At 34.5% G+C, this 26625-nt stretch overlaps 1 protein-coding gene across 1 annotated transcript in view; it reads right to left on the reverse strand.

Moving 5' to 3' along the window:
* ASPH (aspartate beta-hydroxylase) overlaps positions 1 to 26625 on the reverse strand; it is a 110145-nt gene that overhangs the window by 82772 nt on the left and 748 nt on the right. Inside the window, exons 2-3 of the mRNA XM_053963052.1 lie at positions 10969 to 11118; positions 8869 to 8937 (exon numbers count right to left, since the gene is read on the reverse strand). Of these exons, the coding sequence (XP_053819027.1) occupies positions 8869 to 8937; positions 10969 to 11118 (219 nt within the window). The remainder of the gene's footprint in view (positions 1 to 8868; positions 8938 to 10968; positions 11119 to 26625) is intronic.

The following is a 26625-nucleotide window of genomic DNA, read 5'->3' on the forward strand; positions in this document are numbered from 1 at the left end:
TTCTCAAACCAGAAAATGCAGGAGAAAGTGGCAGCCTTGTTCTCTGAAATAATTATTCTAACATAATAGAAGGCAAAATGCCACAGCTTTCAACTCACACTTTAAAAATACTTTAAAACAATTTAATGACTGTATTTTTATAGTCATGAACAATCAAACTAAAAATCAGATTTTCAAGTTCCTCAACTAATTTCAAACTATGTGAAGACTCACAAGCAAATTGGGATACTGTTCAGTTTTCTTTGCTTATCTGCACATCATACTCAGCTTAACGTTTTTTGCTTTTAAATGCCTTTTTAAAAACAAATTAATAAACAAACAAAAAAGCCTGCCATGCTGATATAACTGAAGATTCAACTAAATCTTATTATCACTCTTACTAGCCAAGTTCTGCTTGTAATTACAACAATTAATAGAATACATGAAAACCAAACTCCTCTATCCCAAACTTCTGGAGAGAACCACGGGTGAGAGTTCAATTGTTAACAGAAACAACCCCAGACAAGACTGAACACTTCTGAGAAGACTATTTTCCAGAAATGAAGTACCCTACAAAGATACTTACTTAGGTCTTTGCATTCACCCCTTCTCCCCTGACAAATTCTTCATTCCCACTAGAATTATTTTCGAGCCGATGTCTACACACTTAATAAAACCAAACAGGAAGTTGCATGATACCAAATCAGAACTCTGTTAGCCTGCCTTTCATATCTGCAGCCCATGTTAAACGAATTCACTGGTTAATGATCACCTATCTCAGTGCCTGTAGCTTTCTCGTGGTTCAAGCAATCCACCTCAATTTCACTTGAAAATTTTCCAGTTTATCAATTCCTTTTTTAACAATTTTGTATAAAATTCATTATATAGAATTCTTATAGCAGATGTTTCCCCTCTCTTTTTGGCTATCTAGTTCCATTACTGAAGCATCTACAATAGAATTCAATGTTCCATGACAATTTTTTTAATTCCCGTTGAGAGGTTTTATTAGCCCAAAACAGTGATGAAATTCTTATTTCCAATTCAAATCTTCTTCAAAAATTGAATTTAAAAAATTCTCAACCAAAACAAAACAACCCAAGCTTACTTATTTCCTACGTCTCAGACACTGCAAGTTTCTTGCACTTGCTAACAAACTGCTGAGTAATATTCTAGATCTACTAGCATTTATTTTTATAATGTTTAGGGGTTTGTTTATTTTCTTTGCCTTACACTTCATGTATCTTATTTTAAAAACCATTAAATTTATATATTGTTAGCTTTCTTATATCCTAATCCCCAAATATTTGGAAGAAAATGTGACCAATGCTCTCATGGCTCTATTTAATTCGTAAACCTTGAGTAGCAGTATTAGCCCATCACAGCATTTCACTTGCTTAACACCAGCACATTTTTATTACTTTTAAAAGATTATATAGTAACCTGAATTGGATGATCTAGAGGAAGATTTTTCAAACAGGCATGTTAAATTGCTTTAAAAATGGCATGCCAAAGTAAGTGGAATTTTATTTATTTTAAAAAGATGTTAAAATTTCAGCCTGCAACTACTAGTGTTTAAACTTGGGTATCAACTTCATATAGGAAACCAATACAAACTTAAGCAAAGCAGGCATTACAAAAAACAATTTTATACATTTTTAATAGTAATTTGTTTGAGTACATTATTCATGTTTTAAAAGGACAGCTCCATTTCAGCTTTTGATACCTGATACAAACTGCAGGACACAATTATAAACTGTCCTTTCTCTACCAGTAACTTCATGATAGCAGACAGAATTCACATACACGGAAAGTATTTTTGGAACAACTGTCATAAAACAGTTTAACAAGAAAAAGATTCAAATCTGCAAAACTACATTAAATACTTAAATTTCTCAAGGAATAGAAGACATTAAATTCTAATTTTCAATTAGTCTTTAATATATTCAGTATTACATTAGAAATACATAATCATAGCTTCCCAATTCCACAGAAGGCCCACCTTAAAAACTAAAAGAAATTTGGAACAGCCCTTGTGATGTGATTGTCATATTAAAGAAATGACTGAAGATTTAGTTTGAAAATAGACAAATCAGTGGGAATAAAACATATGACAGTGTAGCTTCTGAATACATTATGTTAGCTAACTTAGAAATAAATATTTCTGTAGAATTTTCAAGCACTTATAAATTAGTGCTTTTCTTTGAACAAGAAAAAAGAACCTATCTGAGGAATCAGTGAATCACAAAATAAGTTATTTATTAAAATTATATTTCACAAGAGAATTATCATTGTCATGACTATATCAAGGATTAACATAAAAATATGTATTTACAAAATGCAGTCATGCTAGAATACATTCAAGGCTGTTACAAAATGCGTCAGTTAATGTTTGCTAGAAAGACAAATGTTATAGTGTTAACAGTAGAGATTATTACACTTAAGCTTTGTAAGTTTTGTGCACAAAATGCACAAATTGAAGCACATACAGAAACCAACTACACAACCACAGATACACATTTTATTCTACATATTTACACACCTGTGTAATACTTGCCATCCTGTCACAAAAATGGAAAAATTATTGACAGGCTTTCAACTACTGAAACAGTATTGCATGGCTAACTTTAGTTCAATCTTTAGAGTGTCCATTTGGGAGGTTCCCCTCAATGCCATAAATTCTTGCTATATTAAGGTTGATGATTTCATGGACATTCTCGAAAGCCAATCAAATTAGTCTTTCAGTCACTGGTTCTGTAAATCCAAAATAACACAAGTCTTTTTTCCCTGAACCCCTTCATTCTGTGACGTACCATCAACATCATCTGCAGCTTCGCTCTCTTCTTCTTCTAGTATCTCAAAAGGAGTCAATACATCATAGAGAAATGAGAGAAAGCCATAAAACCAATCAGAGCTTTCCTCTGCTAAAATATTAAGGACTTCCTCAAGGGAATCAATATTTTCATTAGTGCCATCTTTGGTCAGGCCTATACAAGAATAGAGGAAAGAGAGAGAGAGGGAAGGGGAAAAAAGAGACAGCAGTTAGGTGGAAAGAGGAAACTGTAAAAGAAGGATCTGTGAAAGACATCTCTTGTCACAGACAGAAGTCTTTACAGGAATGCTAACTAGGAAATAGAAGGATGTTAAGAAAGTTGAATCTTTCCAATACAGACTATAATTTGGGCAATAAACATGCAAAATGTTATGCCAGAATCTTACTAAAAAAAAAAAAAAAAAGAGAAAAAAAGGCAGTAGCTTCGCTTTCCCTTCTTCCTAGTCCTAAATCCATTTATATTCAGGTTTTCTGCCACAGCATTCACCTTAAGACAATTTTTTAATCAGTAATCTTCTACTACTTCAAAATCACTGAATTTGTTTTCTTTATTTTTTAAACCATTACATTCAATTTTGAGAGCTTGCAACTGATGGCCAAGAATAACATTTAAATGAGTATATAAACAATCTTGTCACAGACACACTGCTAAGGATAACATTCTTATCCATGCAGAATTTTGATTTTGCTTAGAAGTGAGGATTCTAATTGCTGGGTATGCAGTTTGTTTGCTTCTTTGGGTTTTTTAAGATGTTTCTCAAACATTTTTTTCTATGATAGATTTCTATATGATGCACTTGATCCTCAGGAATTATTTCCACACCTGAAGATATACAGAACACCAGATAAAAATGAGTAGGTAGCCAATACAGCGTATAAGTTTTGTTATATAGAAAATCTGAAGCAAGGTAAAGAGCTAAAGTAGAGAAGGCCAGAACAGCAAAGAGTGACCTCATCACTGCTAAAGACCCTAATATTAGAAGTTACTATTTTATGTTACAAGACCCACTGATCTAAATGGCATTTGTAAAGTGCAAATAAGCCATGGCTTATGCTTTTTCCCCCTCCTGTTTTTGGGGAGGTCTTGCCTAGGTTTGTTCGGTTTTTTTTTAATTAAAATCACTGTTTTACAGTTTTTTCTAAATAACATTTCAAATTTTCCATTCTAGGAAAAGCACAAGAGAATGACCAGGCAACAACAAACAATTACTGGTATGCTTTAAAGCTGCAGAGGGAGGAATTTCCCCCAATTCTAACCAGAACAAACCTTCATTTGTTTTGAAAAGACAAGAAGAAAAGTGAGCTAAAGGTGAAGACAGATTGTTGAAACACAAAATTAAGTGAACGTGTTGCACATGCAGATTACAAAGCAATATTAGATGCAGGTTAATGAAACAATCAAGATAGAGAAAATCATGGCAGAGACATTTAGCACATTTCAACATGTTTTTCTTACAGCACATAGTGAAATTATCAATGATAATTCTGAAGAAGTTTCCAAGCCCATGATATTCCACATCCTTGTACCTGGATGTCCAGAACCTCTACTTGAGTGACCAGCCATTCTCTTTAACTTTTCATTGGATAGCCCAAAGGTTTAAAAATGACAGATTGAATCCAGGAGGCAATCAAGGTATTATAAATATCCCTCTCCAACTTCTTCCATGGCTTAGTTCTATAAAAATTAAATTTTATAAACAACTTTATGCACAGTACTCAATTATTGTAATTTGTTTTCAAAATTTGGGTAATACAAGATATAAAAACATAAACTGAAGTAAGGATATTTACTGAAGAACAAAATCTCAATATAAGAATGGAAACTTGAATCTAAAAATCCTAAAAGTACAATCTAAGTAATAAATACAGAATTAATGCTTGTGTCATTCTAGTCTGTCAGAAGCTCGTATAAAAACATAATGGGGAAAAACCCAAAAAAAATCCAACAAAAGAAAAAAACCAACACACTCCTCGTAAAAGTCCTCAAGAAGTCATTTTTGTAGACATGTACAGAATCCTATAGAGGCTCCTGTTATTGTACAAAGTCAAGAATAAGACTTTCAGGCAATTATATTTACAAAACGAAGTACAGCAGCATTATTTTCTTTGAAAATAATAGGACTCCAAAGGGAACCACAGAAATAGGAAAAATATGTCTTACAGTCTTTGTCAAAAAAAAAACAAAAACAAAAAAAAACCCAAAGAAAAACAAAAAAAAAACACCCCATCAAAACCCTAAACCTTTTCTTTACAATTCTTTGCAAAAATTATCCAAGATGAAGATAATGGCCTTTGACAAAATAAACCCAAGAACAAAACAAAAAAAAAACCCTCAGGAGGCAACAATTCAGCCTGAGTTAAATGAAAAAAACACAGGATTTCATATGTTTATCTTGCTTTCTAAGAAAGAGTATAGAAAAACCACCAACTCATTAATACTCTGTTTTTCATATTCATTCACCCCATAATCAAGAAGAAATGTTTTACAAAGTAATAACTGATAAGCTCACAAAAGCTCATAACAAGTATCTGAAAATGGTGACAAAAGCAGAGCAGTCATACCCTACTAAAGCAGGAACTCAAAAGATATAGCTACTTTATTTCAAGAGAAGTCTTAACATGACAATTTAAATCCAAGTGAAGAAAGGAGTCAAAATATTTGTCTGTTCAATAGTTACTACAAGCAGTAGGGCACTGGACTTCCCTACATGCATTTAACAAGACAAAGCCTTTCTTCTCCTGTGAACACTTCTTCTTATGAAAATGAGCACAAGCCAATCTTTAATAGTTGAAAGTGCTACAGTAGAACACAAGAAAAATAGGGGAGAGAATGAAATTTATCCTAAACAGCTGAACTGTGCAAAAGCATTTTTTTTTAACCTATGATCTCACTACAGATTTTTTGAATGTGCAATCTCAGTGTGACTGCCTGCAAACATATTTTTCTACTGTAGCTGAACCAGAGGAAACTAAGATTTTTTACTTGGATTCTACTGCTTATTACCATTTGACTGCTGATACATGAGGATGGGGTTTTGCCATTTTCTGCATAGCTGTACTACTCTGAACTAAATGCACAAGAACAATAAAGGGATTGTTTTCTGTAGCTGCAGTTCCAAAACTGTACTAACTACTGCAAGCATTTAAGGAGAATTTCTCAGGATATTGTTGCTTGTTAAAAGGGAGATAAGTACAAAAGAAACAGCTTAGCTCCAAAGTGACTATTACAACAGACACTGGTACCCCTATACACGCCACTTTTTTGGTAATACAACTAAAGCCACTGCTTTGCTGTACTGATATAAAGCAAGGTCAGATGTGTAGCACTCTCCCTAAGAAAAACACCATTCCAAGAACAATTGGAGTGGACAAAAACTGGGAAGCAAAGTACTGCAAACAGCAGCCCCTAAAAGAGCAGAGTACAGAGCCTCTCTTCCCATTACCAGAAGGAAGTCTGTAAACAGAACCTCAGAAATAGCTATGAAAAAGACAAAATCTGCAAGATAATGGCAGATTAGCTTCAACAAGTTTGCATTTCCACCACAGGTAATTTTTAAATAAATGCTACAATACTCCATAATTACTTGGGGTTGGTTGACTGGAGGGGGTGTAGGTGGTTTGGTATTTTGGGTTTTTTTTCCTTCTCTTACACAGGGAGTGGGGGAAGAGGGGAAGAACAAACTTCTTGCACATCCTTTTGAAAATTACATAAATCCCTCAATAGAACCAAATCATGAAACCCACTTTGATTCCAACAAATAATAAAGAACAGATCCTATCATACCTTATACAAACAAGAAATAAAATACTAAATTTTAATTATTCTATTCTGCCAAGTAGTACAGAAAATTATTAAACTATCAGCTACTAAACCACTATTTGAAATACAAAATAAACTCATGCTCGTAGAAGCATTTCTCAAAATGTTAATTAAATTAATTTAAACTTAAAAGATATTTAATTTTTTAATTAATATGAAATTCAATCTTGAAATTTGTAGTGAAAACTAAAGGTTATGGAAATGGACAACATTAAACCACTGTACATATCACAACTTCAATACACAATACTAGTGCTGTAATAGCTAAAGAACAGAAGAGGAAAAAAGCATACGAATCTCTATCATTAAACACCAAACTACAGCAACTCCTTTTGTACCAGAGAAACCACTTGCTGTTATGGCAGTCTGACCCAGAAAAAAAATCCCAGAAAGTAATAAGCCTTCCTAACAAAATCCTCACAAATAAAAGGAGCTTTGCACTCAATATTCAGAAAGTAGGCTTACTATTCAATTTCCTTTACTACAGCGACTTAATTCTGGAAGACAAATTCCTCAAGACAGAATTCAGTCTTCCTGTTTCTGCATCAATGAAAAAAATTCAGTCTGCATTGTGGTACTGATTTTTTATTTCGTATTAAATTTTAAATGTAAACAAGCACAGTAACTTACAAGAAAGTTCAGTTAATAATATAACATGCTTGTTATTGGCAAAAATATTTTTTTATATTCATAATTTTCTCAGTGTCACAAAACTTTAGAATTTATTATTTCTTTCATCCTGCAAAAATTATTCTCAAATTTAAATTATATTAAATCCTATTTCTAAGTAACTTTTCAAAAATAATAAAAATAAACTTTGATCTGTGACCTTTTAAGGTCACATTTGAAGTACAAGGTTTAAATGTATGATAAGACAAGCTTAGAATAGAAACACTTTCATGTACTGGCAGAACTCCCAGCTATATCAGGCTGCATAAAACAGAGATGGAACAAAGCAGCATAACGGATATCCAGTTTCCATACACTACATAATAGACAGAGAAAGATTAGGATTGTAACTATAACAAGTATTATCTTAGTCACCAATTATAATTAACACCCAATCTGTAGCTCTGTAGCCAATAAGAGTGCTGGAGATTCTTTGGAGTGACTCTCACATTCACACCACTGCAAACTGGTTCAGTTGATTATATGGGTTTTCTATAAACCGTGAAGGGATTAAACAAATGAACACACATCCTCCCAAAGACTTGCTTACTTCTCCAGATAAAAGTAGGAAAAATAAAATTATGATAAGCTGATTTTTATGGAGTATGAATTAGAAATAGCAAATGAATAGCAAACCATAACATCCTAATGTACTACTGGTAACTTTGACTAGTTTGATACATTCTATTTTGTCCTCTGCTCAAGCTGCTAGTTACTATGCTGGGGGGTTCGTTGCTTTGTTAATTTGTTTAATTTTACAGGTCTGTGTGCTCAGCTGAGGTTTAAAGTTGAACAAACTAACTAAAGAAAATCTAAAGAAAAGTAAACTTAAGTAAAATTTCTACCATCAGGTAGGCAAGAAGTATCTATCCAAGGCTTGACTGAAGCTGAAGAAGGCAGTGCTTTAAAAGATGCAAGTAAACAACACTATCATAAAGCATGTCTCGAGATTGAAATTTCCCTTTGAAGATACACAGTGAGCAGAAAGACATTCTCACAAATTACAAGGAACAGAAGCCTAAACCCAGTGTTTCAATGCCAGAGAAGAAAAATTCATGTAATGTACTGTTTCTGAAGGGCAAAAAAAATGAACAGACTTGTGGAGAATTCAGAACAGAGGAAAGACAATACGAAAAATACACTACACAAATAGTCATCTAAGAAGTACGAAGGCACATTTAAAGTCATTTTAAAATAGACCTGGCTTAACATGTTAACATAAACAATGTTTTCACTCTAGAAGCATCTTAGTTCCTACATCTGATAAATTTATTGATAATCACAACCATCCTTTAACATTCAACACAGTAGCATCAACCACCTAATTTAAAAATCATCCTGTAAGATTAAATGCTTTCTGCTAACATTGCTATATTAGAAGAAAAAGAACAAAAATTACCTACAACTTGCATTAAGGAAAAACTCATCACAATGAAATCAACTTAAGTTTTCAAACTAGGAAAAAAGAAACAAACAAACCAGAAATATTGTTTTGACTTAAAAACAAAAAAGCAAAACTTGAATATGCCAACTAAATTATATAGACTGTTCCACCTGTATTTGTACTTGCCTAGCAATACTTTAGCATCTTCCACATCAAAATCTCCATCTCCATCAGCATCATATATCCCAAGCTTGCCTAGAAGTGCAAAGAGAGGAAGAAAAGACAATTAGGGATTTGGCTATTTGTGTCCAGTACTGTGTTCAATGTGCAATGGTTGACTGCCAATGCTAGGTTGTTACTATATGCTTTTTAACAATCTAGCTGTAATATTCTTAACCACATTTTTTATTTCCTGGTAAATACTCAAATATTTCAAGTTTCTTTCTGTATTTCCTGCACTTCAGACCAAAAGTTTGTCTTTTTCCTGCATTGATTTTGCAGCCTGTAGATTTAAAACAAGTCTATAGTTATGTACTTGACATGGACATGCTTTGCTTAGAATAAAATTAAAGTTCATGAGAAACATTCAACATGTTTGAGGAAAAATAATAAAAAATTGTAAAATAATAGCCATTCGTTTTCTGATTACATGTTTTCTGCAATTCTAAATTCTCAGAAAATAGATAGCTATATAGGTATATAGTTTTTTGTGCCAAGTTAACAGAAAGTAAGCAGCCTATTTCTCAGACAAAGGAACACCATTCACAAATGTTACCAACAATTCTATAATCTTCCACGCTGACAAAAAAATTGTCCATCCTTTCATGTAAGACTAACAAATCAGTTTTCTCACTTTTTGTTTTTGAAACTGCAACTCAACCAGACCTAAGTATATGCAAAAGGAGAACTCAGTTCCTATTAAAAGAGAATTTTCAGCATAAAAGCATGGTATCTAGGATTTGAAGGGTCCTGGGACCACCAAACTAAGCAGAGAGTTATCTAATTATAGGCTTGATAAAATTCAGACACAACTTTTAACAGGATGAAACCCTGCAGAGCTTGCAGAACTTTGTGTCCTTATAGTCTGACAATTTTCTACACTTGTCATTCTTTAAATGGAGGTAGAACTTTCTTGCTATCAAAATAAATGACATACAGTTCTTAACATGGTACTTAAAAAATTAGAAAACAGTTTTGTGGAAGAAAAAAATTAGACTTGGGTCTAGAATAGAAAAATATGTTCATCACCATTTTATGGAAGCAACCCATTAGAAAGGAGTCATATCTGTTTATGGATAAACACAGCAGACTGGTGCAAAAATATAAGTCTCTAGAAATAAGAATGATATCATCTTCAAAACCATGAAGAATGAGACAGATGAGAAATGGCTGAGCTTCATTTCATTGCAGAAGAAAAGTAATTCTTAAAAAAAATTAAAACCATAATAAAATAAAACAAAACTTTCAGTCAAGGGACTGTAAAGCAAGCTTATTTCTCTAATATCCTACCTTGTAGGACCTCTGACAAGTTATAACGGAAATCCTTTGCTTTGGCTGCATGCATGGTAAAAATACAAAAAACATTATTTGCATCACTAGACCCAGTTAAGTTTCAAACCAGAAGATTTTTTTCTGAAAAAAAATCAGTCCAGATCAAAAAAAAGCATGTACCAACAGATTTGTAAATTTTGCAAAGCCATCTGTGCAAAAGTGCATATTGAATCCTACAACATCAGGGAAAATGGCTGTTCCTATGGACAAACATCTTGAAACTCGAGATATTAATTTGTAACCTCAAATATCATATTAACAGTACTGTCTTAAAATTGTCATATTGAGATAAAATTATCACCACTATAAGCTTAAAAGTGAGGTCATTCAACATCTCACTCCTGAGGGGATGACTGATCAGCTATACTGACCCTACAGGCATGACAGTCCATCAGAGCAGAGCTAACATTAGCTGCCTACTTTCAACCACTGCTGAGAGTTTCTGAGAGCTTCAATTCAAACTGCATATTTAGCTGACCTCTCAAATTAACTACAGTATATATGTTACAAAGACAGCCTACAGGATGTTAATACCCTTTTATGAGAACCCCATTTTAACATCATAATAGTGCTCAGCATTAAAACATACATTTTTAACCACACTGCCTATTCTTATCATGTAGATAATTTGCAAACACTACAGTAGACAAGTCATCTATCTAAAGACATAAAATGGCATTCACTTAATGCATATCATAACATTATTAGAAAAATCTTAAGACTTAGAATTCTTACCTAGAACTTCTTCATAATCTACAAGTTCAAACCAGACAACTGCTACTGACGTCCAAACTCCCAGCAAAGCAATTACCATAAACCAGGTGAAAAATGAGCTTCCAGAGAGGCCTTCTTTCTTTCCATTCTTGCTTCCTCCATGCTTAGTCTCTGTTAAAATAAAAGAAGAAAAAATGGATGTAAGAGTTAGAAATTTATTATTGAGGATACAATTATAAAACTGGGTGTTTATGATTACACGGAATACTAGACATTTGAGCAACAATGGTATGTTTTGTTGTTGTGGAGTTTTTTGGTTGGTTGGGTTTTTTTAAACTTTACCTTTACTTGCTTTCCATTTCACTGTAAATTACTGTGAGAAGCTTGATGATTATCTAAGCAAAAGCCTCATAAGCAACCAAACACCAGAAGCTCATCTAATTTGTCTTACAAGTTAGCTGAAAATTCTGCCTTGCTCCCCTCTGATGTCTGTTTACACAGAGCTTCACATTTTTGAAATGCTTTGCATTTGTTCCCCGCAGTTCCCAGACTGCCACCAGAGGCCAGTATGGCCAGCAGAAAAGATTTGCAAGAGAAGCATTTCTCCTAAATCAAGTTTCAAAACTAGTCAAAATAGCTCACATAACCAACGTGACAATTCACACAGCCTAAGAAAACTCTAAAACCTGAACTATGTTAAAGGTAAGACTTCAAATTCAGAACACTTTGCCAACTAAACCATCTTCCCTGATGCTTAGAATTAAGCAGAGATTCACTCCATACTACACAACTCTAGAACTTCAGTCCTATGGAACATACAAGTAAAAGGATGACACGGAGACATTACACAAATCATGGTTTCACTTATAACTGCACATACGGAAAGTAAATATATATAAAAAATTACACATAATTGTAAACAAATAACAGTGAAAGACCCAGCATATGTGTAGCAAGTTTCAAATGGGCATCATCACTAGAGAAGATATAAATTGCTTAGTCTGTTGTTTTAGGATTGCTTTAGTGAAAGAGGGATATGCATATACATATATATATATAAAAAATTAAATAAATATGTAACCAGAAAGATGCCTGCCTGTGGCCTTCCTCCAAAGCTCAATGTCTGCTCTTCTGCCCCCTGACATTACTGCTGCAAGGGTGGTACTTGGCTGCAGTTTCAAGTTCATTAGTCTATTCCACTTCATTCCATTCTAAAAATCAACTTTTGCCTGCTCAGCTACATGCAGGCCCAGTTATCCAAGCAAAACTATTTCTTATATGATTTACAGAATGCTGCAAGAAACTTTGTCATGAATATTGTGATAAGCTAAGGAGTTATCTTTATACTAATTGAAAGAAATGTTAGATGTATTTATCAACACTGATCATAGAAAAAGACAAAAATACTCTTAGAAGCTAAATATCAACACAATTGTTTTTTTAAATAAAATGGTATATCTGAAAGATAAGTAATGAGATGGGTGACTGACTTGTTTTTGTAACAGGAACTATATGTAAGTCCTCACTGACCCTGCTTGCCAGCAGGTTTACAGCTGTAATAAAATACTCTTTTATTACATACATTGTACTTTATACCAAGTTCAGACCAATATAAAAACCACTGACCCACGTCAACTCTCACTCAGCTCAGCCTTTTACTGAAAAAAGAAATTATTTTATTAACACTACTCCCTTTAAAGATCAAACACCAACTATTTAGTTTCTTTTCTACATTAAACACAAATGCTATTCAGAGAGAAAATGAGGCAACTTATCCTCACATCAGGTATATATAATTTGCTACTGCACAGTCCTCTAATTATGTATGTGCAGGGTCCATATACACAGCTCACTGTAACATCGCTCTTGTGGGAAATGTATGGGTAGCCTAAAAATTGAGGGACAGAAAAGCAGCATCTGCATTCAGAAATATGCTCAACTGTATGAAAATTACTTACAGTACTCTTGAACTGGTAATGTTAATACTATAAATAAACAATTATAGTATGTAACAGCATGGCTTCCCCTGTATAGCAAGGCAGTCAATGAAAGCTTTGCATATACTTAAAATTAAATCCTTACACTAAAAACAGTTTAAATGATTCCAGATTGCAACTTGGTTCTGGAGCAAACAGGAAAGATGATCTTACTGCATTTCACGCTTATTTGCCTTACTGTTTTCGACCACTTACTGCTATTTGCCTTCCAAGAAAGAAGCTTTACTTATCAGAAGAACAGGAAAACGAAATAAAATACAACTTATTTATGTAATGAAGCAGAACTATTCATATTTTTTGCAGTATAAGAGATTGTTTCATGCAAATTCCTCCAAAATAGATTTTGCTATAAAAATGTAGTTTACAATAGTCACAAAGACATATTTTTATGCTGGGGCTTTCTACCTTATAGCAAAATTATTTACAAAACTCTTGAATAACAACTCAAGCACAGCAGCTTGATCACACAACACTTTTATATAAATGGAAGTTACATAACAAAAAATTTATCTACAATCTGCACAAATAATGCTACACGCAGAGTCAGAACAAAACACTACAAGGACTGAAGCTGGCTCACAGCTCATTCCAAACAGTTAATTCTCAACTCAAGCCCTTTCCCTGCACATGCTGCCAGCCATGCCAGAAGTAGGTCACTTGCCATATCTGGTAAGCCTGTGCTTACACCAACAGATGTCTTTATGCAGACATCAGAAAGTCTTAAAGCACAGTCTACCGCTCAACAGCAAATCTATAAAATCCTATACCTCACCCACCCCCCATAAGTCACATCCACCTTTTTACTTGTATGAAAACCTTTTTACTTTAGCTTACCTTCAAGACACCTACCAATTTTACATACTCTAAAAATAATTCTGAAGTCAAATATTTGAAGACAAAACAGTATTTCTCAAGTAAATTTATGCTCTATTAGGCAAAAAATTATTTACAATTAACCACCAGCCATAAACTCATGGAATACCTCTAGTCCAGATAACATGTAATCAGAGAGAACAGAGGCAGCCTGTAACACAGACTAGACAGCAAACTAGCAAGAAAACATACAACAGCAAGCCAGTTATTTTGCTGATTATAAAATCAGACATAACTGGTATTTCCAAGTACACATTTTCCATTTGCTCACCACAAAAAGGTTAGGATTATACCTGTGTCGTCAGCCATAACATTAGTGCTCGATTTCCACCAACAGAGCGAGCGTGTCAGGATATCCAAAAATTAATGCTGAAGGCAGAATAAGAAATATCCTCACTGTTATCCTCCTATTTGCAACAGGAGCAAACAGGTTTCCTAAAGCCAGCTCAGCTGGAACCTGAAACTGGACCCAAGAGAAACCTCTCCTCCAAATCTATTTTTAGAGCAGTTATCCTCAGGAGCCAAACGCTGTTCAGAACTCATATGGCAATCTAGTTCTGACGACAATGAAATTCACTTACTCCTCCAAACACAGCATCCTGGGTAGCTGATCCTTTCCCCTCCCCTTAATCCTCCAACATCAAAAACAACAGCGAATGAAACCAAGCACACTGTACTATAGTACTTCTGCTGCAATTTATGCCACAGTGCCTGATCTCTAAGGACATTAAATCCATTCGTATAAGCTGAAACACAAGTCTGGACACAAAGCTTGCCTGCTTGCATTTGTTACATTGGCCCTCATCCAAGAAACTTTCTCCATGTTGGCACTCCCCTACCAGACTCTGAGTATCCCTGCAGAGACTGCTCATTTAAAACTTGCTAACTACTTCAAGAAAAAAGAGACAACTCCTTTCTATAATGTACTTTTGTGTCTTCTAACAGAATTACTTGAAACCATCCTCATGCATTCTTGCCAAGGAATTTTCAGAAGTGTACATACTGTATTTACTTCTGGCAGACCCTTTCCAGAAAGGGTTAACACTAAATTATCTCACTTACCCCTCCCTTAAATTCTGACAAAATGCATACTGCTTGTACAATTTAGAGCTAATATAAATTAAATCACCAATACCTCCTCTTCTTAAGGACCAGAAAAAGAGCAAAAACCCATTAATATACTTTTCAACTTTTTTTCCATCTTAAATTTTAGCAAACTATTCTTTTCCCATTACTTATCAAACAAAAGCCAGCTCCTTTTAGGTGGAAGTCAAAAACAAACTAATTTCTCATTCACTACAACTGTAAAAAAAGCTTTAGGATCTACCACTCTGCCCTACTATCCTCATGCTGCTTTAAATAACACAACTACCAGGTAGATGGACGAACAGAAGAATGTTACAGCTACTTTGAAAAACAACACATATCTCCTGTGGTTTTAACATCCAGCAAATGCAATTCTCAAGAGTTCAAGGGAGAAAAATTGTGAAACAGCACTAGAGCTAAAGACTTTTCATATGGATGAAAAGGAACTACAGGCAGTTGATTCTATAACTAGTGTATCATTTAGCTATCTTTAAAGCCACTTGAATACATTAAATGGATCAGATGCTTTAAGAAAGACCTCCTGACTAGTACATTTCAGTAACATAACTGATGCACAAGCAATTAAGAACAAAATGGGAAGAAATTTACACAGAGTGAAAGTAACCGAACATGGAGAAATAAAAAAAAAAAGATATTCAAAATCATTTTACATGCAATGATATGTATTCTATTGTATATAAACAACAGAGTGTTTTGATAGGCATCAGATTAGGCAATTTATAGCAAATTCACTTCAGGTGCACCTGCATTTGCAGACACCGGATCTTACCACAAGTACACTCATAGAGTATTTAACTGATGCTGGGAACTGCCCTGTCCATTGATATGTATTTTGGGGGGATCAGTCTGAGATGTTACCTGGCAGAACGCCCATAATGATTTCAGCACACCTTTTAGCACCTTTCACTCAGACCTAAGTGAGCAAATTCCATTCAGGTACAACAAGCACAAGGCTTATAAGGAAAGTGAGTTGAGAGAATCAATAAATTAATTTCAAATGTACACTCCAAATCTGAACTAACACATGTATGTCGACCTCTAGCCGAGTACCCAGAGTTTTAATCTTGTGCCCTTTAAAAATTAATTGATTGCAAGAATGACAAACATCTTCCTTCCTGAAAGCGGACATTACAGCTAAAATTGGGAAATTCTTCAAACTCATCAAAAGGAAAAAGGACCAAGAGCAAGATGGATCAAGGTTAGCTCAAAATACTGCACGATATTACTTTTGTTAGTTTTATGAAAGACAAAGGTTAAGTTGAATATGTATCTACTTACAATGCAATTTGACATTGGGACAGCAAAGTCAACAGTGTAGACTTCTTACAATGTCTCATCTCTACTGTGTTCAGATGTTGTGACTGCTGCTTCTTTTTGAAGTAATTCCAATTGCTTCCCTAACACTCAAAGTAATTATTCTTCACCTGATTTATATAACCGTTCCAAAATTTTAAAACTATCTTCAAGTTAGTTGTATTACAACTATGCAGCCATGTGTTTTAACTAATTTTACAGAAGTATAATTGACAATTCAGACTAGTAGCATTAGTTACACCTCTATATCACAACCAAAGTGCAAGCAAAGAAATTTAGAGAGGAAAAATAGTCAATTATGAACACAAAATGTCAGACTTCAAATCATCAAACTAAGCTTTTCCACAAAGGTGATTAGGAAGTTATATGGAAGAAATTATGATTTATCACTTGGAGATAAGGGTGCACAAAAGCAAGCAGTCACTAGAAACTAGAAATACACACTAAAAGAAAAAGCAATAAAACACTAACCTCAAAGAAACAACTAAAATTCACATTTCAGAAGTAAAACCTATCAATCGGCTAGATTAAAGGGAGACTTTAGAACATGTGCTTTTAAGAAGAAAATACAGTGTGATAAAAAGCAGATACGGGAGACAATTAAAAAGCTAAAATAAGGTACAAAAGAACCATTTTATCACCAACAGAGCAGAACCAGTAGCAGTGCAAAGACAGAAAACAACCTCTGTTTTATAAGCATGGCCTACTACTGCTTGAAATTTTTGGCAAATTATCTTGTCCAGTATGATTAATGATAAAGCAACTGCTGCAAGCCCCTTCCACTAATAGATCTGCAGGTAATTATTTTAAACTGATTTTATAGAGGGGTTTATTGGGTTGGGTCTGTAACAAGTATTTTGTCTCAGGAAATTCAGAGCCTTCTCTGTTGATATTCCCCTATCTATTTTCCCCTTTATATCAAAATACAAGGGTTTTTTTTCACTCTCACTACTGAGAGACAGGTCATGTGAGTGTATACACACACACACAGACTTTTTGTAATACATATTTTATAATTGACTCAATAAGCACATATTGAACTGTTGCATTCCAAGAAGACCCTACACCATAATGATTCCAAGTGCTAATCTGAAATCAAAATTATTTTCATATTTTAATTTTACTCTGCATTACTCTACATCAAGGGTAGAATAATACACTTTCAATGGACAAATCTGTGCTTTTATGAACTCTATTTTATTTTTTAAAGGGAGACAGAGTTACTATTTTCTCTGTGTTTACAGATGGAACAGAGATTGTTACTAAAATACTTATGATATCATTTACGAAATATTCCAACCTTAAATTTTCACTAATATCCATACTCAGAAAGTTTTGTTTGTTTTATGGCAGCAGGGTCTCTAGAGGTAAGATCCAAAGTTTAAGGTAAAGGTACACTTTCAATAAATTAAACAAAAAATCTTTGCAATACAAAATTGATTCTTCCTTTTAGTTTCTAAGAAATTTTCTTCAGCACTACAACCTTAAGGGAAATTAGAAGGGGGAAAAAATATTTTTTAATTAAAACTATTTTCTCATTAAAAACTAGATCTCTGATCTGAATTTTGTATAATCTAGATTATATGGTTATAAAGATACCTTGGCATCCTGCCAAAAGACTTTAATAATCTATATCAGAAACTTACTGATTAGGAATGGGGAAACTGATGGAGCAGAAAAAGCACTAACTTCAAAGGAAATACAAAGACCAGAACATAAATTTGAAATAAAAATTAACTAACTGAAATGCAATTTTTCACAGTAAAATTAAAGACTTCTCATAGTAAAATAACCCACTATACAAACAATCTAAATACATAAATACTGAAAGCAAGAGAAAAGTCATAAATTCAGGATTAGACAACAAAGCAGGCTGATTGTGGAGATGCTGGGAATGGCCAACTACAGGGGAAAAAAAACAGTTGGCAAAAAAAAAGGGATGCATCACAAAATATGTAAAAAACCTCTAGGATCATAAGCATCCTGCTGAACTTCCCTACTGAAAGGAAGCTACTCCCTTCAAGAGACAAAGTGATTCCATTGAAACATCTCCTAGAATTCCTCACTTAGTCAGGATGTGAAAGATCAGACTCAGTTCTCTCCTCCAGGGAACACTGTTTGAACTTCTTTGTAGGTCTACAAGACATTTTTAAGTATACCCAAAGGTATAAGATCAAAGCCATCTTAGTCCCTCAAGAATCAGATCTAAGATCCTATTATCTGCAAATATGCTTCATGCGCAAGAGACATGTATAGGTTTTTAGCTGTTTTATATTCAGTTTCTAAAGAGATGGTCAATAAGTACATTTGTGAATATAAGCTGCTATATTTTACATTTATTTATTATTCTTCAGTAGTTACATTTTTTTGACTATAAACAAATCCTATTGCTTTCCATTTACATGATTCCTCTAAGACATACACAATAAAAATAGTAAAATTTATTCCCAAGAAATCTACTCAGAAAACCCATCACAATAATGACTAGCTTCAGGGTCATTGGTTGTTTGGGTTGTTTTTAAACCCTAAGGATTTGTCTCTATGAGAAAAACAGTCACAAATGAAAGAAAAGGAGAAATTTAGTGAGAAATTCTGTCCTAGGAGGTTGCACAGTTTCAAGAGACTTTTGTTCAAAAGCACTTCATCTAAATACAGCACAGCAGTGGACTCTACTTGCAGTGCTGGCTTCCACACTTCTCAGTGAGATTTGGAGAGACCAGCCATTTGCCCCATAAGAGCTGCTGCTGTTAGCAACTTTCTTCTCAAGTCTTATTTATCTAAGCATAACTACTCAAGTCAGAGAAGGAGAAAAGAAGACAGAGATGTATATTCATAAGAGAAAATCCTGAATCTGTATTTGCTTCTTTTCTAAATGCGACAGAAAGATGATCACATCCAAAACCTAGTCAAATTTTGTGCAAGCCATGTTTTGGCTTTTTATTTTAGTTTTTGATTATTTGGATGACAATTTTTTGGGTAGCTCCTCAAGAAGGATTTATTACAAGGAAGAAATACACACAGATGTGCACACAACTTAACTAAAAAGGACATTGCTTACAACTTGAGTTTTATAATTAATACTATCAACAGCAATATATTTAAATCAATATTTAAGGCATCTATCACTATCAGAATACTTTGGATTACTTTTAAAACTTTTCTCCACAAACTTAAAGATAGTACAACAACAGGCTTAGACAATAAGCACTGAAGAAAAAAAAAACCAAAAAAACAGGAGTCCTGTAAAGACAGAATAAAAATATTTTGTTATACATTTACCTAATCTAAATAGATTTGTATAGAAAAGTCCGTATTTTTTTCCCAAACACTTATGTCAATTTTCTCTAGTTTTGTTTTTATGTTTATAGAATCACAAAACAGAATTTAAGTCCAAAACAATGTAAAATGTGCCTCCTGTAAACTTACTTGACTCAAACATCAAGCCAAGAGGTTCAAGGTTAAGACAACATGCTTAAAAAGAAATTTTAGTTTGCCTCCTGCTGCAGGAACAATATCTCTGTAACACCACTCTATACAAATTATTTAAGATTTTTAATAGCTGCTATTTTGCTTAACCAGCTCTCTCCCACAGAACATTTGGAAATAAGATCTAAAATTACACAATCTACCTTTCTTGCTCTTGAATGATTTAATGTAGCCAACAGTGCTACATAATTACTAGGTTAATTAAATAGATGGTTGTATTTAGGACGGAGCAAAGTTCAGGGAAGGTAAATGTGAAGAGGAAATACAAGAAATACTTGGGCCTAGAACATGCAAATTTTGCTGGTGGTGACCTTTAAAAAAGATTCTATTACATAAGGTTGAAAATCCTCATCACTGTACATAACATGCTGGCATTAATTTAAGGGTATTTTTTTCCTTGTTCCACTTTCCTATCCTGTAATGTGGGTCACATCAATTTGTTTTAGTAACAAGTCCTAATTAAGCCACAAAATAAAGAAAACAGACTATGTTGGTTTAGTTTTTTAAATTTTTCTCATGCTTTGAGGAGTTCAAATAGAAAAACTCCAGTTGTCATGCAGGCACCTACAACTCTGCTTTTCACAGGTTTCTGCTCATGGAAAGAAAGAACACTTCAAAATGCTTAAAATGCTAAAAACTTATCAGAGTTCCAAGTCCGATACTAAGCCAATTTAATTAGGTATTTGTCCACAGGGTGCTATGCATCTGCCACTCTTAAGGAGTACAAAACAGGTTTTAGATGTCTCATATGTTACTAAAATATGTTTTTAGGAGATCTCAGTTGCAGAGAAATTGCTGTTTACAGAACCTTCTGGCTTCAAAAGATATGTCTGTGTCTTCTAGTTACTATGTGTCCTCTAGCTGCTATAGAAAGAAATGCGACTACAGTTACAAACTGCTATGTGAACTTTCTTTAAGAATTTTTAAATTTAAAAAACACCTGTGTGAGGAATGAGTAAGTGAGATATGTTGCATTAGTAATTAATTGTCAGTTAACAAATAGAACCTCAGGAAATAAAACTGCAAAACCAGGAAACCACTACTGAGTAGTTACAACTCCCCCTAGCTATTAGATGTTTTGTAAAGAAAGTCTTCAAGCAAACAACTTGGTCACGTTTGTTACATGAGGTTAAGTACATGCATAGTAAGAGTGCAACTCCATATGAAGAAAACTACAAGTGGTTAAATCTTTGAAATTCTAACAAAGTTGAACCACGCATACTGCAGTATGTTCCAACTCACTACATAGTTATCTGCACACTTAATTTCCAACATATTTCAAGACACATAATATTATGAGTTTCACTTCAAAGCATAGCTCAAAACTTTTCCATGCAAAGAGCTTTCCCATAGATGCAGTTAGGGAAAAGATTGCTGCAAGCTATCACACAGATTACCAGATTGTGATCTTCATCGGGAAAGAACCGCTTGGGGCAAATCAGAACTTCACTGCTCAAGTTCTCTACAATGAAGAATTCAACATACAAATTAGCACAGGAATTCTTATTATATGTTTCAAAGTGATTCCAGCTGAAAATGAACCCTTTCTTTTCATATAGGTGATCGGCCAAGAGCTTTTCCATTTAAAGAGACGGCATTATTCAAATGTGACCTCTCTATGCACTCCATAATTAGAAATAATCTTGACATATAGGCCTTCCCCTGCTAGTAAATTTTGTTATCTTTACGATAGCCCTTATATATCCACCTATTACATTAGCATAGCCAACCAAACCAGTCACCTTTCGGTGTTCACACCATGGCTCCACAATTACATGATCAAACATAAAACTCTGGATTTAATCTCACCCTCCCCTTATTCCCACACACTCATTGTCATCTCTTCCCTCCTCCCCAGATGACCTTCCATAAAGTCATGCATTGAGCCAGTCTAGGGGGGGGGGAAATAAAAAAAATCAGCTTTCTGCTTCAGTTCCCTGTGTGGTTAACCTCACACCTGCACAGCCAATAATTCAGGTACAGGGAAGGGGTATTGAAAAGAGCAAGACTGCAGAGCTGTCTCAAACTAGATTAAGCTGACTGCAGACCTGCAGCTTAAACTATTAAAAAAATTTAACTTCTTAATCCTTCAATATGATATACATCCTTGGTGACTGAACACTGAGTAGCTATGACCCCTGATGGGGAATCCTCATGTGCACTCTTAGAGTAATTGCCAAAATGTGAGAAAACATACTCCAACTTCCTGTCTCCCTGATACCAGAGATACTTCAGATTTTCCACCTAGCATTTTAAACAAGCCCTGTCCTCAGAAGGCTATTGAAAAGGTTATCATTTAAACACTTAACAAAATGCTCAAAAAGTATATTGAAGCAAACATCCTTGCAGATGTGAAGTGCAACCTTCCTCCATATTTGAAGCACTGTGAATAATTTCTTTTAGCCCACAGTGACTTCCTGCATACAGGTAAGATCCATTAGAAAACACAGAGCAGGCCCAAGATTTCAGCCCACATGGGATCAAAAGGGGCATGAGAACTTCAGTGTCTTTGTCAAGTGGTAGCATCTCTGGAAGTTTGGAGAGGACTCTCACAGTGCTTCAGAATCCTTCAGGAGGAAAACAACTGAGGGGAATGTATCAGGTTCTTTGTATTTATGTCCATCCTGCTACACTAAGTATCAATCTTAAAACCCAAAATAATACATCCTTGAGAAAAAGTAAAGGAAGGAAATACAAATACCTGGCAACATGGGAAAACCATAAAGGCATATACTGTGCTCAAAGTGAATGTTTCTACCTCCAGAGTAACTTTGGCAATCAGCTACTGCACCTGTCAACAGTTAATGGTGTAGATAAAGTCTCACTCAGCTAAACCTTAAGGGCTGTCTTTCTAGAGCTCTTTTGACTCTAGAACTAGACAAATGAACCAAGAATCTATTGAGGATTTACTATTTCAATGCAAATCTGCTCAAGTGAGCTGAGAAATACCTATGTTAACCATTTTAAATTTTTTTTATATCACATTCATTGAATCAAAGCTAGAAAACTGACTTGTTTGAAGAGTTACTGCCTCCAGTTTTGTACAGGACATTTAAAAAATAAAGTAAAAAAAGAAAAAAAAAAAGAAAAGAATGGTGGAGAATCAGCAAATGTAGTCATTTCACCAGTGCCACTGCTGCAATGTACCATGCAAATTAGTGATATTTGGACCATTACTGTTGCTACAATTTTTAATCTGGCAGACTATTTTACAATATTTTAAAATGTCTTCCAGAAAGGCCACCCTGAATAAGACCCATGGCAGACAGATGAATTATAAAGAGCTGTCTACATTTCCATGGTTTTGCTATTTGTATTAGCATCTGGCATTAATGGTAAAAATACAGGCTCTTAAAAGCTGTAAGCAACTAAACTAGGCAATAGGATAAACTTCCAAAAGAAATCACTGCAGAATTTCTTAAACAGTATACAAAGTTTCCACCAGTGAGACACAAAGTATTTCTCATTTTTTCACAATAGACCTACTGAAACTCTAACACAGTAATAATAATTCGCTGTATATTTCTGAAGACCAATAATGTTACAAGAAAACACTTTAACAATGAATTTGAAAAGCCAAATCAAGACTTTGAGCAACACACTAACTGAATCATGAGAATCATTTTTGGTTCAGCAAACACTTGGACTTTGGTCATTTTTGGTCAGCAAACAGTTTGATCAGTTAAAATATTTGTTAAGCCCCACAGAGCATCCCAAATTTACATCTCATTTATGACCTCCAACACCTTAACACCCTTCTTCCTAAGGGTTTCAATAAAAAAAGAGAATAATGGAGAGATTGTAATACAAGAAATCAGATGACACACTACACAACTGTAAAGAGCATAAACAAGCACACTGGACAGCAGCTGAAGTCAGAAACTAGAGAGACCAAATTTTTATATAGATATTTAGACAGAATCCACAGTGCAAGAAAATGAGATGTTATACCGTAGCACAGGTGGGTAGCTGAGAGACACCACAGAATGGATGGGTAATCCCACTTCAAGCACTGATGTGAAGTTCAGTGTTCCCAACAAAAGAACTTCAGTAGCAAAACGTGACCTGTCCAGTTGATGAATTTTCTCTGCCCTTTGGGTAAACTAGAAAGCTAATGGAGATCCTCACCCACACTCTAAAGCACACTCTAAAGTAGTCTTTAAAACAGAGATGAGATAAAAAGTGGAAATTCTTGCAAATTAACAGGCACCACTCCTTTCTAGAAGTGATACACTGAACTAAAAATGTTGTCATGATAACACAAAATTACATTTGGATAAATACATTGGGTCACCTTGAATGCATACCAAAACAAGCCCCAAACAAATCTGAAGAAAGTTGAAACACCAAAAATGAATCAAATAATTACAGCAAGGGGCACTAGAGGGTCCAAAGGACGAGTTTAAAAAAATGACAATACATTTGCACATGTAAGAAAACCACATGGTTAAAACAGCAAAATGAGAAAATTACCATCTCCTGGGATCTTGCAGAGAAGAGCAGAGGATGCCAGAAGATTCTCAGTCATTATTGTAGAGATTAAAGAAAATTTACCAAAGCAATGTTAGAGTTCTTTGTCATCACAGAGACTGAAGGCAACACAGCCTCAGAACTGAGACAGGACTATGGGGTTTTTAATATAAAATACAGTTCTCTGTAGATACAGACGATGCTTTACATTGGAAATGTGTGGTTTCTATGGTGCCTAGCCTAATGAAGAACTCTCCCACTTAACATCAGAGATGCAAAGAAAACAATTATTGCACAACTTATATTCAATAAAAATTATGTTTAAGTCTTCTGTTACATACTGTAAGACACAATATACCCACACAGCAGCATAATGATAGTTGTCTTATAATCTGAACTTCTATAGGTAAGCATAGTTGACAAAGTAAACCATCATTTTTCAGCCATCCGTATTTCAAAAGTTCGCTGGGATGCTGATCCTCGGTCTTGCTGGAAGGCTTCTCTATAGGCACCTGCCAATGCCCAAGACATTTCCACATTTCACATCTCATGAAATCTGAGGGAGCTGATTCATGACCAGGTGTTATGCATTTGTTTCTGTAACAAAACTGTTCTTCATCTAATGATGCTTCAAGTAACAATGCAGCAAGTATCTATTACTTGGTCCAGTCTTTAAAATTGATATTCTTCCTTTTGAGAGGCCACATCTTTACAATGGGTTCTGCAGGCTAGTAACAAGCAGCCAAACTTTCCAGTAAAGATAATAGCAAACACATGTTTCTCTAAGTAGCCCCAAACTGTCAACTTTTTCCCTGGTTTTCACTTCTGTACTCTAAATAAAATTATTGGTGTTGTCATAAAATTCTGTAAATCTAATTTTCAAAGAATAAGTAACACTACAAAGCTAAAATAAAGATTTTTTTTTTAAATTAGGACTGATTTGACAGCTTCTAGTATATGACTTCTGAAAGTAAAAGCTAGAGTTCTATTTCTAAACTATTTTTAGTTCCACTTCTGACAATACAGTGTACCTGAAAACACCTATACAAACTACAGACAGAACTTAATCTATTTGTAGTTTACTGTAAATATTTTCTGAGAGTGAAACCTAAAAGCAGATTACTGATGCTGGCATTGTCTTGAGTGCACAGATTTTGAAATAAGCTGTTAGCCTCAGTGGCTTGAGCTGTGAGAAAGGCCTTGGCAAGAAGCCACATCCTCTCTCAAGAACTGCTGTGAAAGTGAATACTTCTATCAAGCAAAAAGTGTCTCAGATTTGAGGTTTTCATACTTCCCTGTCTCAATTAATTGCCATCTCAAAATCATTTCCTCATCTCACTTTCACATCCCTTGACTGTGGAAAGCTTACTGGCTGCTGGGAGCACTCTGCTCCTCCAACTGTTCCTTTATTTGCACAGGAGTTGCCATCCCTCACCTCTCTCTGCAGCTGCAACTGTGAAAACAGCATCACCTTCATGCTGTAATTGCTACAGTTGTCTAAGGGATTCTAACTAGAAGTGTTGTATATTAAGAAATTTAAGAGGTTACATGTCAGTAGAGTGCCTAACACATTACCCATACTGCTTCATCCCCTCAAAGACATTTTTTAATATAAAGAGAGAAAATATTACTCAGAATACAAATAAAAACCCATGGAATGCTTTCTTTATTCAGTCAGAGATTCAGTTTACCAATAAATTTATTTTTCAAATATTGACAAACATGTAAAGCGATATTTAAAATATTAACTACCATATTCAAAATAACAACAGGGCCATATGTTTTTAAGGCATTAAAATTGAAAATCTGCATTTAGCATGCTTAGTACTGGGTGATCATCATAGCGTGTCCAGTCTAAGCAAAAACTGTAATTAACATAGACTAACAGCATAGGTCAGCAATTGAAAAAAAGGATTTTTAAATAAAATAAAAAAAAACACTTCTAAAAACATTGCAATATTATCTCTAAACTCTTTTAAGCTTAAGTATATTTGAAATCTTTCCCTCTTCATTCATCATGTGGTAGGTAAACTAATCCTATATGGTTCAGCCTTTAATAAACCTTGTTCACACTATTTTTGCTATATTCCAAGAGGGACAACAGATATTATTTCTGTGTCATCACCACATTTTATCACTGGAGCTCTGTGCACACCAAGCTCAAATTCAAATAAGCTACGACACGTAGTACCACTCACTGTGTGGTAAAAAACCCTTCTTTCTCCAGTACAGTGCACATGGCTGCAGAGTGACTCCAGAAGTACAGACACTTTTCTCCCCTCTTTCAGGCGCGTACTGCTATGCTGAGAAATGCCAATGAACACAAACTGTCCGCACACAGCGGTCTGTGAGCAGCCAGAATTGTCAAGGGATTCTTTATTGGTCAGGTGGGGGATCACTGCCTCAAAAAACCCTCCTGCTTGCATTTTTC

This window comes from Vidua chalybeata, chromosome 1, assembly GCF_026979565.1.
Source record: "Vidua chalybeata isolate OUT-0048 chromosome 1, bVidCha1 merged haplotype, whole genome shotgun sequence".
Taxonomy (NCBI): Eukaryota; Metazoa; Chordata; class Aves; order Passeriformes; family Viduidae; genus Vidua; species Vidua chalybeata.